Source organism: Brachycentrus maculatus, unplaced genomic scaffold (genome assembly GCF_059751285.1).
Source record: "Brachycentrus maculatus isolate JH-2025_06_01 unplaced genomic scaffold, ASM5975128v1 h1tg000097l, whole genome shotgun sequence".
NCBI lineage: Eukaryota > Metazoa > Arthropoda > Insecta > Trichoptera > Brachycentridae > Brachycentrus > Brachycentrus maculatus.
This window is the reverse complement of record NW_028280851.1, coordinates 838,764-853,526: the sequence shown is the minus strand read 5'-3', so window position 1 is coordinate 853,526 and position 14,763 is coordinate 838,764. Positions and strand designations below refer to the sequence as shown.

General features: G+C 33.2%; 1 protein-coding gene across 1 annotated transcript in view; it reads right to left on the bottom strand.

Annotated features, from left to right (window-relative positions):
- The window catches only part of Lrch (Leucine-rich-repeats and calponin homology domain protein), a 79,960-nt gene that overhangs the window by 38,295 nt on the left and 26,902 nt on the right, over window positions 1–14,763 (bottom strand). The window contains exon 2 of the mRNA XM_088258505.1: window positions 3,520–3,664. Within this exon, the coding sequence (XP_088114631.1) occupies window positions 3,520–3,664 (145 nt within the window). The remainder of the gene's footprint in view (window positions 1–3,519; window positions 3,665–14,763) is intronic.

The following is a 14,763-nucleotide window of genomic DNA, read 5'->3' as shown; positions in this document are numbered from 1 at the left end:
AAATTTTGGTATTAATTATTTATATATAATAATATATATGTAAATTCCGAAATTTAAGTACCTATTGTGTTGTCAATTTGGACATGTAGAACGAATGAGAGAAAGAATGATAAAACAAATTTATGAGGCGAATGTAATTGGAAAAAGGAGCAGAGGAAGACCGAGAAAAACTTGGCATGATCAGGTATGCCAAATACTTGAAAGCGGTCAGGTTAGGAGTCGAAACATTCGGCGGGTATGTATGAGGAGATGCATGAACGTGGAAGAGGCGAAGAATGTTTGCAAAGACAGAGTGGTGTGGCGTTTTATTCTCTCTGCCTACCCCTGCGGAGAAGCGGCGTGATGTTTAGTTAGTTAGTTAGTTTTGGTTGTCAATCATGGGTAAAATGATAAATGTTACGTGTATAAAGATGACTTAAACCAGCATATGACAGATCGTAATTACGTCAGCGTACGACTTTCTCACTCTTCTTCATCTACGTTGATATATAAATATAAATAACGCTCCAGTTGCGACAAACCCAGACCTTGCGAACAAAGATTTAGACACACTCCGAACATTGTATATAAGTACTTAAAAATTATATTTATGAATTTATTAATAAAAATATAATTAAACAAAGTTTCATCAGTATTTAAGTATTCAAATTTATATATATATATATATATATATATATATATATATATATATATATATATATATATATATATATATATATATATATATATATATATATATGTATATGTATATATATGTATATATATATATATATATATATATATATATATATATATATATATATATATATATATATATATATATATATATATATATATATATATATATATACATATATATATTTATAAAACAAGACAAATCAAGGTCCGTCAGTCCATTTAATCTTCACATTCGTTTGTAAATGCCATAACAAAGCGAAATAATTGTCACAATATTAATTTTTAAGTGTTTTCTTTTAATAAAATACTAGTAAGTAGACTCAAAAAATGTGATTTAACAATTAATACATAAACAAGACAAATCATATGAAATTTAAATTTAAATTCAACAGAACTATCGCAATAATTGACGAAACGGTTTTATGTCTCACATGGAATGCAGGATCAGTGACCCTAACAGCCTACACCTGTATCACATACCATTAATAAAACCTATTATGAAGTGTCATCACATCACAGGCCGAAAAGGGTATGGATAAAAATATAATCAATCGTACTGCACACCTAATTCAATCATTTACACGCGATATTTACGAACAAAAATCTGTTTCAAAACGAATGAAATTTAACGAAAATCAATGTAGTGCGTCTAAACTAACTCCGAAGGGGTAGGCAGAAGAAATAGATCGCCTCACCAATCTGTCTTTGCACCCAATCTTCGACTGTTCCACATTCAATTTCAACAAAATTTCAATTATTTAGGAATTAAATACTTCAATAAACTCCCTAAAAAAATAGAAGATATCAAAATTCACAAGAATTTTTTTATGCCTATAACATGTAAATCTTAAAAAATATATATACTTATAAAAGAAAAGAAAAATACTATTATACCATTTATCAAATAAAACAATAAACCTTGAGTGTAAGTCCCTCTCCAAGCACAAGAGCTCAGTCTCTTTTTTGGAGAGCACAGCGAAAGTAAAATTATAAGATTGTATCAAATTATATTTAAAAAAATGTAACTACATAAGTATATTAAATTTAAAAATAATAATAAAACATCTTCTCATACATACACGCGATTATTCCGACTCCTGACCCGACCACTTTCAAGAATTTGGCATACTTTATCATGCCAAGTTTCCTCGGTCTTCTCCTGCTTCGAATACCAACCACATTCGCCTCATAAATTTGTTTAACTATCCTTTCTTCACTCATCCGATTCACATGCACAAACCATATCAACACACCTTTCTTAATTTTCTTTCAAATGTGTCTAAAACAATTATAAAAAGTATTTACACACGTGGTGTTCATGCATATGGTCTACAGCAGTGGCGTGCACAGAGTTTTTATCAGGGTAAGCAGTAAGATTGGGTAAGGATATTGAAAGCTGTACCACCGCATTCCCAGATCTGATACAGAAGCATCTAGGCTTCCTGACAGACCTACTCTTGCAAAGCAATTTTTTATTTCAAGTTAAGCTTAGACTATGATGTTCTCTACGTTAATCTAACCATGATGTTTGTGTGAAAGCGCTAAGATAAAGCATTGGGTAAGGATATGGAATAGTAGGCACTGGTCGTGTTTCTATATGAAAAGCGAGTAATCCGGGGTAGGCACTGCTTTTATGCCTATAAAGAATGCACGCCTCTGGTCTACAGTGAACATGTGCGTCACTGAATGCATTACCAACACATAAAGCCATTGCACAATCACATTCCCTTAACATTCCTTTGAAACAAAAGCAAAACTTCTTGTCGCGTGTCGCCTGACGGATATAATGATAATAAATAATAAAGTTGTGTATGCATTCTCATTAGCGTGTGCAGTAATTAATCTACGCGTCAGAACAACGAGGCAAATGGTAATGAAGGAAGTAGGTACCATTTGCTGCATATGGAGAGACATTACGACGAAAAGTTATGCATTTGGAATATATAATAAAATAAATCAAAAATACTTTGATTGTGTCCAAATCCTTGTTCACAAATCTGGGTTTGTCCATTTATTATTATTAGTATTATTATTACAATAAAAATAACTCCTAAAATATTATTTTTTGACATCTCATCAAAGATGAAGAAGAATATAATATATTATCTGGTCAAATTGTAAGCTTTAAATGATAAAAATGAAAATGATATTTTCTGGCGTTTCTCATGTGTGTGATTATAATCCAGGATTCGGACCTCACATACTAATATAAGAGTTTCTGCTCAGTAAAAAAGCTTCTTTTCATCTCGCCACTAGATGTATAAGTGAAGTTCTAGTGATTCAAGAACAATGCTTCGAAATTGGTTCATATATACATATGAACTTCCAAGAATTTGAGTAGTGTGGTTGTCAATCATGGGTAAAATTGGTGAATGTTACACGTGTGTAAAGTGATCACTCAAACCAGCCTATGACGGTCGTCAACCCCGTAAATGCCCAGACTTCCATATTCTTCTTCATCTTTGATGAGGTGTCATAAAACAATATGAAAATAACTCCTGTAATTGGAGATAATCTAGATTTTGTGAACAAGTATTTGGACACACTCAAAATGTTGTTAAGTTTTTTTTTTTATTTATACGACGACTTTAAGTCTCCACTTTATTTATACTATTTACTGATATAAAAATTATAAAAAATAATTAAATGCTCCAACCCATTCCTCATTCTTCATGGTCCCAAGACCGCAACTCTTTCAATAAATCTGAGCTTAATATACGGTGTTTGATAATAAAGATAAATACATCGAGGTACGTGTAACAATAGATTTTAAGAAGTAGTGCCATTTACCAAGTAAAATTTGAATTAAAAATAATGAAGCTGGTTCAACAGGGGACTCACCTGAGGTCGAGGTAACTGAGACTCTGCAGCATCCCGATGTTATCGGGAACACTTCTGATGGCATTGTGGAACAGGAGTAGCCTCTCTAGGAATAAAAAAGCGGTCACTTCATCAGGAACATCGCCGAACCTGTTCTTCGATAAATCTGGAAAGAAAAAAATAATTGTTACGATAAAGATTTATTTATTTATGGTTCACAAACACTGAAAACACATTACTTACATGAAATTAAATGCAGTGCAATACAAATCGTTTAAATGTTCTTCATCAATTATATGATAACACAACAAACTTACAGAAGCAAATAAAAGTACAGGTTAAATAGATATATAGATAAATACATATATTAGAAAAGAAATTTGGTCGTAAATAAAGAGTAATAAAAACAAAAATTAATGAGATAAAAAATAATTAAGAAGTAAAAATTAAAATTAAAAGCGAGAATAAACTAAGCTACATAAAAAGGAGAAAAATAACCAAACTATACTAAATAAACTAATCCAGAGCACTCTTTCTCAAAGTGGGCGCATTAGAAGTGTTTTTTAAAGGGCATAATATACCCAATATATAATAAGGATTGAGAAACAGTATTTTGTTTTGCATATTAAAAGCGAAGCAGGATGGGGGGTCAAATAAAAACGTGATAATAAGTGATTTTTTCAGTGTAATATTTATTCAATTTTACCCTGGACTGGTACCTTAAGCGGAGGGCTAATCACCTTCCCTTCATGCGTTAAGGATCGATATTAAAAAAAATCCAAACCCTTATCCGCACACCAATGGTGCATATGGCACTGCATCATATAAACGCAGTGTTATCTTGATCGTTAATACGTGAAGGAAAGGTGATCAGCCCTCCGCTTCAGGTACCAGTCCAGAGGGTAATGTTGAATAAATATTAGAGTGAAAAAAGCACTTATGTTATTTGACTTCCTCCTAGGAATCGAACCCGTGACCTCCAGAACGGTAGCCGAGCGTCCTGACCATTACACTACGGAGGCGGACAATAGGATCAAGATAACACTGCGTTTATATGACGCAGTGCCCTCTGCACCATTGGGGTACGGATAAGGGTTTGAAGATATGTGTTTGATATAATGATCATACTTATATATTTATGACGCTGAATAATCAAAATTAAAAACGAAAGAATGCATATTATTTGCAGCTATTATTGCATATTTTAATAGAACCCAAACAATAAAAAAATATTTTTTATCGACACTCCCACATAACCGCCAGCCTTTCCACGGTCGATAAGTGGGCGAAGTATTTTCAATTACTTAACTAAAAATACATTTATCTTCGACAGAGGAGGAAACTAAAAAAACAGGTAATTCCATTATGTTACACTATGCGTTAAAAACGCAAAATAATGGATATCAAAGGAGATCCGCGAATTACTCAAGTAAAATAAATTGTGTGTGTAGTACTGTACTGTAGTCCGCCTCCGTAGTGTAATGCTCAGCACGCTCGGCTACCGTTCTGGAGGTCCCGGGTTCGATTTCCAAGGGGGGTAAAATAAATACAAGAGATTTTTTTCACTGTAATATTTATTCAATATTACCCTGGACTGGTACCTGAAGCGGAGGGCTGATCACCTTTCTTTCATGTGTAAACGATCAAGATAACACTGCGTTTATATGATGCAGTGCCCTATGTACCATTGGGTGCGGATAAGGGTTTATTATTATTATTAGTACTGTACACGTGATAAAAATAATAATTTCTTAAAAAAATAAAGAATAAGAGAGATTAAGTGAGAAAGACAGATCTCCCTCTGTCTGTAAATGATCTGATCTCTGTAAATCTCTTTTAAAGCATCTCAAAAGATATACAACAATACGAAATTTGCATAAAAATAATATGTTTATTAGATATTTACACTGTCAATGATTAGTGCTTCAATTGGTAATATTGATATCAATGGATTGTGATAGATATAATATAATATATGGTATGTATATGTCCGTAATTCGATACTTTCCAGATAACAAGAAAAAATTGTATTCATTATTGATTTAGTTGATTCGTTCAGGCCAACGCATCAACTTACACAACGAGCGATACCTAACTGTTTATATATAGCGTCTGACATGTACATTTTATTCCATAGCTTTGTATCGTTGAGCATGCATCGTTGTCTTTTACTCCACTCCCGTGGCGTCGGAATGTATAGCTCTCTTTCTCCTCTCTGCGTTTATATCTTACTTCTTTCTCATGTAACAAAATGTGCCTAGTAAATATGACGCTTCGTTGAAATTTCACTCTCAATTCTTGCCCAATTATCGATTATCGATAAAATCATCAAAAATTAATAAACTGATACATTACAATGACATCAATCTGAATGATTTTCGATATTAATATTATTTATTATACCAGACACTGGATTGTTTACCCTACGGATGAGATGTCTATGTTATAGGTATCTCAACTTGATATGAAACATCTATTGTTCTTCTTTATATGAAAGAAGCTGGAACTGATGACGCTAAAATCAGCCAAATTTCCAAATGTATCGAAAATCGTACCGACATGTGAAAGGTCCTGAGTCCATTATATAACATATATATGGATGCTCAATAATGGGCAGAATGGTGAACGTTACACAAGTGTATAAAGCGATCGCTGACGCCAGCCAAATGCCAGGTCGTAAGCCCTGGGATGCTCAGACTTCCTTCTTCATTCATATAAAGAGGAATGATAGATATTTCACATCAAATTGAGATACCTACATTATGAATATTTTTCGTTGGATATAATTCTTATTCTTCTAACCCTTTTCCGCACCAAATGGTGCAAAGGACACTGCATCATATCGACGCAGTGATATCTTGATCATTATTTACATGAAGGCAAGGTGATCACTCCTGCGCTTCAGGGAGCAGTCAAGGATAATATTAAATACATATTATAGAGAATTATTAATATTTATAAGATATAATTAGTATGATTTCGTGTATTTGGGTAGTATGTTTTCTAGGGATGGAAAGATTGATAAAGACTTAGAAAGGAGAGTGAATGCTGGGAACAAAGTTAATGGTGCACTGAAATCAGTTATAGCAAATAAAAACCTATCAGCGGAAGCTAAACTGGCAGTGCACAACGGAGTCCTGGTTCCAACTCTAATGTATGGAAGTGAAACATGGAGTTGGCAAAAGAAGGATGAAAGTAGACTGAATGCAGTCGAAATGCGATCTCTCAGAAGAATGTGCGACAAAACGATGTATGATAGATGTACGAATAGTGAAATAAGGAAGGAATGCAAAGCTGAGATAAGCATTATCGATAAAATTAAGAAAGGTGTGTTGAGATGGTTTGGACATGTAGAACGAATGAATGAGGAAAGAACGGTAAAACAAATTTATGAGGCGAATGTTAGCGGGAAAAGAAGCAGAGGAGGACCGAGAAAAACATGGCACGATCAGGTATGCCAAATACTTGAAAGTGGTCAGGTTAGGAGTCGTAACAATCGGCGGGTATGTATGAGGAGATGCATGAACGTGGAAGAGGCGAAGAATGTTTGCAAGGACAGAGTGGTGTGGCGCTCTATTCTCTCTGCCTACCCCTGCGGGGAAGCGGCGTAATGGTTAGTTAGTTAGTTAGTATAATTAGCACTATGTAGCTTTTAGATTAAGTATTCCAGGAATACGGCGCTGATAAATCAACATGTCAATCACGATTAATATCGCCGTCTCAGGCGGCCTAACCTAACCTTTACATAATGGTTACACAAAAACGTTGAAACCATAAAGTGTTCCGGCTCCTTGCGCGTTTTGTGTCATAAAACGGTTCGTGATGGACAACAAAACGCCACAAATTAGGAAGGCCAAACGCACCAGCGATTGTGACTAAAAACTGACAGGTTCGCGTACGTGATCCGAATCAAAAGGTGAGTCTATTGGCCACGGCCAATAGGCAGGTAAACGCAAGGCTATATAAGCCGAAGCGAAGACCAAATCTAACACTAACCAACGTGTGACAAAAGAATCCCTACATCCCTGGTAGCAAAAATAAGACAAATCGATAATGAATAAAAATGTAACAACATTTTGAGTGTGTCCAAATACTTGTTCACAAATCTAGATTATCTCCAATTATAGGAGCTATTTTTCAAATTATTTTTTGACATCTAAACATAGATGAAGAAGGATATAGTATTTTCCTAGAACTTGAGTAGTGTGGTTGTCAATCATGGGTAGAATTGGTTAAAGTTCTTTAGTTCGTCATAGGCTTGTTTTAGTGATTTCATCACTAAACCAAGCCTATGACGGTCGTAAGCCCCGTAAATGCCTAGACTTAAATATTCGTCTTCATCTATGTTGAGATGTAAAAAAATAATATAACAAAAATGTAAATTTAATAAACTAATAAGTTCAACTTACCATCACGTGCATATAATGCCACTCCAATCCGTCTTTGCAAACAATCTTCGCCTCTTCCACATTCATGCATCCCTTCATACATACCCGCCGAAATGTATATGCTCGTTTGTTCTAAATCTTAAATATCTTAAACTGAAAATAACGCGTTTCGTAAGAGAGAGAGAGATAGAGAACAGGCGCCTAAATCCGTTTTTGGGCATGTACGAGTGCTTTTGGCTCGAATTCACTACGAGGATTTATATTGTCGGTATTAGGAAACTGGTATCGCTTATTTATATAGAGTATTTGCGAGTTACTCAAACAGGTAAATTGACTGCTCCCAATCAAGCAGATCGGGCGAAGAAGATGTGGGCGAAGGACAGGTGGGCGAAGTGAATGGAATGAGAAATGGCGGTTGACAGAGAGATATTGGATTACGACATTTTGGAAATTACGACCTAGTATAGTATCCAAACTCGAGGTTTTAAAAATAAAGCGAAGAATGATACCAAAAACCAAGATATACCATATAACTGCCTTACTTGCAATAATAGATTTCATTAAGCGTCCGGCTTTGCTGAACGCAGCACGTCATTTTTTTTAAAACAATTTTTTGTTTTGTTTTTTAGAATACATGTACCGTAGAACGGGGCTACTTGAACTTTGATGTGTTACTTGAGCCCAATACAAAAAAAATAGATCGTGGTATCCATCGAAGTGTCGTGACAATAAGTATCACCTGTCAGGGAAACAATGAATAATGTTGATAAGTTCATTATTGTAGACCAAATACAGATTTAATTTTTTTTTGTACTGGACTCAAGTAACGCATCAAAGTTCAAGTAGCCCCTTTCTACGGTATGTTGAAAAAATATATTTATATTTTTTTTAACTCTTTACCTTTCAATGACTCTTTTGTATTCAAAACCATATATTTATTTCGAAGAAAAACTTATTTTTTCAATACTAAAACGGCGTTTTAGAAGAAAAAAATTACGTCAATGTAATCTGTGTTTTAAGAATATTAAATTGCTATTTAACGTGTATAGAAAGGTATAAAAAGGTACAATTTTCACAACAACTAAAAAACGTCTCTGTGTGTCTATAGATTTATATTTCCTGTCGATGTGATTTTTTGTATATTTCCTTAGATAATAAACTGGAGGTATTTAAAATACTGTTTTCTAAAATTTTGTAGAAACATCAACGTTATGCGCAAGGTTTATAAAACTAATATGTTTATAAACTAATTGTAATTGAAACTCGCTTCAACTAAATGAATTCCGTTTGAAAGTATTTTGATGTATTATAACGCTTTCAATTAAAATATTTGTGCCAATGGAATGGCTAAAATTGAAGTGAACTTAATCACTTAATTGTTTTATGAATATATAATTAAAAACACAATACATACCTCCAAAGGTAAATCGGCTGCCCAAACTTAAAACACAATAAGGGACATTTTTTGCAGTACGTTTTATTTTGCATTTTTGGACTAAGTAGAATCTACTTAGTCCAAAAATGCAAAAAAAAACGTACTAAAAAAATGTCCCTGACTGTGTTTTGAGTTTGGACAGCCGAAATATTATTGTGTTTGTCCAGTAATTCCTGTAATTTAATCCAATAATTTCTATATTCCTACTAAATTCTGGAAATATCCAATCTGAAAATTTATTATAATATAAATATGTTTAAAATCGTAACATTAAAAAAATAATTACTATGTCTACGACCTAAGATTTTAAATTTCTATGTTCAATTTCTCTATTAATTTAGTAAAAAAAAGCGCGTGCCGTGGTCCGAAATATTTCACAGTTCGTAATAATGCCATTTCCAGTTATTGGATTAATTGAACGATAGCAGTAGCGACTGGCGACTGGCACAGCACGGTGTCCGATGTACGTACGACATCTCGGTAGTGAACAGTGGGAACACACATTTAGATAACGGGCAAGATAATTCATCTCAATGACAGGCCGTCATCTGTCAGCCGAGTAGAGAAATGCGCGGGTAATTGATTACCCAACCAAGTAAACAACTTAACGGAATTAATTTCCTAGCGGACAAAACGGGTGCGTAGCGTAATCGGCGCGACAATGGATACGGATTATGACAATGACCGCGATTCGATGTCGTTGCAAACTGCACACAGAGAGCGTCACTCGCGTTGGAATAAATAATGTTTAATGTTCTCCGAAGTCGCAGCAGACTGATGGAATACCCCGGACTTACATTTGAGATTACAAATGACTGCCGTAACTCGAATATCATCGCATGAAAAATCATTACCTATGGAAAAAAACTGCGTATATTAGCAATGATGATTTTGCCTACATGTTTCAACTGATTGAATTAAAATACACACCGTTTTTGGGACTGATTTTCTATTTGCTTTTGTGTTATTTTTCTGACTGGTAATATATGTTTTTAGCTTCGTACCTATATCTAGCCTAGAAAACTTTAAATATCATTAAGTCAATTTTAGTACTACAAAATGTAGTAGAGAAATAGGTGAAATAACTGTCATAAATAGTATTTTTTACGATTCATATTTTACCTTAAAGAGTTAGGAAACCCTTTGAAAATAGGAAAGAGGTAAAAATAATTTATTCAACAATAAAAAAATGTTATATTAGATATGGAGAGTATTTTAATTGAAAACCAATCTAAAAGTGAAAGTAAACGGGGTGTTTATCCTAAGTAAATATTAATGCCAAAAATGACATTTAAACTTAAAGCTTCTAGATCTTTGTTATATAAAAATTAATATAACAATAAAGAAATATAGCAATAAAAAAGATCGTTTGAAAGGGTACTGAAAAAAATGACAAATTCAACTGAACGTTCCGTTTCGTAAACTGAAAATGTAGCAAGTCGAAATATCGCTAAACGGGGTACGACTGTATTCAATGTTGGAGTTTTTATTATGTCTTGGGTCACCGTCGCCAAAATCAATTTCCAGGCAGCGAAAATGGGCGCAGAAGGCAATCGCCGCGACGACGCGACAATGGGCCGTGGTAAATTGGTGACAATGCCAATGTCTCAAGTTTCCAATACACGAATCCATATTGAGCGACACAAACCAAAGAATACTCGTATTAGTAACATAAAAAGTGATTTTATTCCGTCATTTTGAAACTAATTTCCAGCCGTAAGATTCCAATAATACTGATCATTATCAATTTTACCAACTATTCTGTACGTACCACATATCGCTCACTCCTTTCAAGAACGTCATAAATAAAAAACTTGATTTTTCAGGAGAACGATTTTAAAGTTAAAAAAATATAATACAATGTATTAAAAATAAATATCAAGCCGCTTACTGAACTTTTTACTGTGAAACAGATCTTTTTAGGTAAAACCTGAAGGTTATTTCTCCATTTGAAAAATATTAACTATATATTTTTAAAAATTATTAAATAATACCTTTTCTTCAAAATGCATAAACAATTCTTTCTGCCCTGTAGCGGGTAAACACGTTAAAAATATGCCGCTTTTGCTGGGATATATAGAACATTTTCTGGGCATTTCGGAAATATGCACAACTGAATATTGATGATTTTTGATTTATGACGTTCTTGAAAGGAGTGAGCGATATGAATGATATGCGTTATACGTAAAAAAAACGATAAAAATCCTAGAGAAATCTTGGATAATTTTTAAATAAATAGACCTATTCACACCCCATGATGCAAAGAGCATTGAATTTAATTTAATCAGTCCTTGACTATGTGAAAAATATTATCTTTTGGGGTGAAACAGCTTACGTATTTTTTTGTACAATATAAGTATGTGTATCATACTCCGCTTTATATCGAACAAATTATGATTGATACTGTATTCAAGATATCTTCACAACCAATATAATAACTGTTTTTGCACTCAATTTTGGAAAGTTTAAAAACGGACGAAATCGACAGAAAATCTCGCGAAGTAAAATTAACAGTGTTTGATATTTTCCTACTCATAAATTACAAGATGTTACAATAGCAAAATACTGTATAACAAAATACCCACTGAAAATGATAATTTTTATTACTAATATTATTTATTTTTAAATTGAGTTTTACATAGTAAATATTACTATTTCTTAAAATCTATTGTGACATGTGTTTTGATGCATTCCGCATCATTTTCAAATACAAGGTAAAAGTTTTTTTTAAATTGATAGATTTTAGTACAAAGTGACTGCTGAATCAATAAATGATTTATTTTATTATTTTTTACATCTCAAGATGATGAAGAAGAATATTAAAGTCTGGGCATTTACGGGGCTGACGACCATCATAGGCTGGTTTAAGTGATCAATTTACACACGTGTAACATTTACCAATCCTACCCATGATTAACAACCACACTACTCTTTTCTTTTTTTAATTACCTAACGTCCAAGTGACTCTGAAATCTAGCTACGTCTTATGCAACACCGTTTATCACGTCCCTACTCAAGCTTCAACTTTATAAGTTTCATAGCCTATGCCTACTTGTGAGTGGATTTTACTCTTTATGTTTAAAGTTACTATTATTTCATGTAATTCATGAGTGAAAATTCTAGGCAAAAACACTCGCTACCACAGTACTCAAATTCTTGTAACGTCTATATACATATATGGTTCAATTACGAAGCATAGTGTTTTGAATCAGTAGAATATTATTGGAGGCATCTATTGGTGAGATGAAAGAAATATTTTTACATTAATGGAAAATGAATCAGAAGTGTTATGAGGACGACGAACACCAATTACGCCACACCCGAAGTACAAAAAATCATTACATCATCCAGAATTATTTTTTTAATCTATTAATACAATGAAAACAATTAAAATCCTAAAGATACCGAAGCTCACCCAGAGCGCCTATGTTTTTTTAAGTAAATAATATACGGATCACGGCGAAGAGCTGGGATATCATCTATCAGTACGGATTAAATGGAACCATTTGCCTTCCACGCCACACGCCGTCGGCTCCAGAGTAGATTGGTCGGAGTCTATTTATATCCGTCACGTTTACATTACCGAAATATACTCCCGCGTTTCTTATATTCCTAATGCGGAAGGGCTACACTAAAAACAAAAAAAAAGTTAAATAACATTTTGCTGAAATTCGGTTAACATGCGTTCTCAGGCGTGAACTTTCAAAACTTAACTTAAAACATGATCTGAAATATTAAAACAAGTACTGATTATCTACCATATGGTATATGTATATCGCTCCTCCAACAACGTCATATATCAAAAATCGTCAAGAAAATGTATTGTTTAATTTTTTTTATTGACACTTATTACAAAAATGTCCGCCTCCGTAGTGTAATGGTCAGCACGCTCGGCTACCGTTCTGGAGGTCTCGGGTTCGACTCCCAAGGGGGGTAAAAATAAATATAAGTGATTTTTTCACTGTAATATTTATTCAATATTACCATGGACTGGTACCTGAAGCGGAGGGCTGATCACCTTTCCTTCATGTATAAAAACGATCAAGATAACACTGCGTTTATATGACACAGTGCCCTATGCACCATTGGGGTGCGGATAAGGGTTTTCTTTATTACAAAATATTTAATTTTTATAAAATTACTACTACTGCGCCTGTTCAGTTATTTTACCTTTAGTTTTTTTTTTTGTTTTTTGTTTTTAATTATTGATACTGCCAAATAAATAGTTTTAAAAAAATAGAGGTTAATTAACTGTGAACAGACTGTAGTCAAGAGTAATTTGACATTATTTATATTATTTTTGATATTTTTTTTTATATTTATATGTATATGTCATTAATAATAGAAAATATAATATTTATTGATTTGGCAATCAAGATGATTTAAATATAAAAATAAAATACCACGATTGTACCAGTTTTTGAGTTTATTAATGTAAACACGACTAGTTTTTAAAATATCTTAGTTCTCGAAACTAGACGTGTTAACATTAATTATAATACACGAAATAAAAGTGGCCTCATACAAGGATTTATTTTTATATTGAAATAAAATAAACAGTTTTTTTTTAGTATTTCTCAGTATTTAAGCTTTACGACCTTTCTGAAACTCTGCTATTAATTGAAATTCACTACAGCACTCAGCTGAATCCGCTTTTAAATATTTACGTTGGTTTTTTTTCAAAGACATCAACAATAGAGAGATCGTTGGAGATGCGTTCAAAGAAAATCACTAAAATTAAATGAGAACGGGAAATATTTCATTAAAATACGCAATAGTATATAATGTATATCCTAGTCGGATTAGAAATATATATCCTATATAAAATATTTTTTTAAATGTCTTATTTTGTAAAAATGTTATTTTAAACAATCTACAGAGGAAAAAAAGACAGGAAAACTTAGCATGATCAAGTGTTTCAAATACTTGAAAGTGGTCGGTCAGGAGTCGGAATAATCGGCAGGTATGTTTGATAAAATGCACGAATGTGGAAGAGGCGATGATTGTTTGCAAAGAAAGATTGGCGAGGGTTCTATTCTCTCAGCTCCCCCCCCTTCCCCGCGGGTAAGCGACGTAATGGTAAGATAGTTTAGTTATATTTTAAACTAATATAAATATGTGTGTTCTTATGATAACCATAAGAAAATAAGTCAAGAAAAGTTGATTTTGTTGGTTAGACCAGTGTTCCGCAAAGTGTGTGCCGCGGCACACGCGGAACCGTGGAGATTAGTTGGTGTGCCGCGGAAAAAGTCTAGTTTTGTGAAGATAACACAGCTTTATCAACAACTGCTACAAATTTTGATCGCCTGTGTTCAGTTAAGCAGAATCACATTTCGCATTAAACATAATATGTTATACATATGTGTATGTTTTCGCATTATATTACTTTTAAGAATAAATTAATATTAAATAAAGTTTTTTTCTTTGGTGTACCTTTGAAAT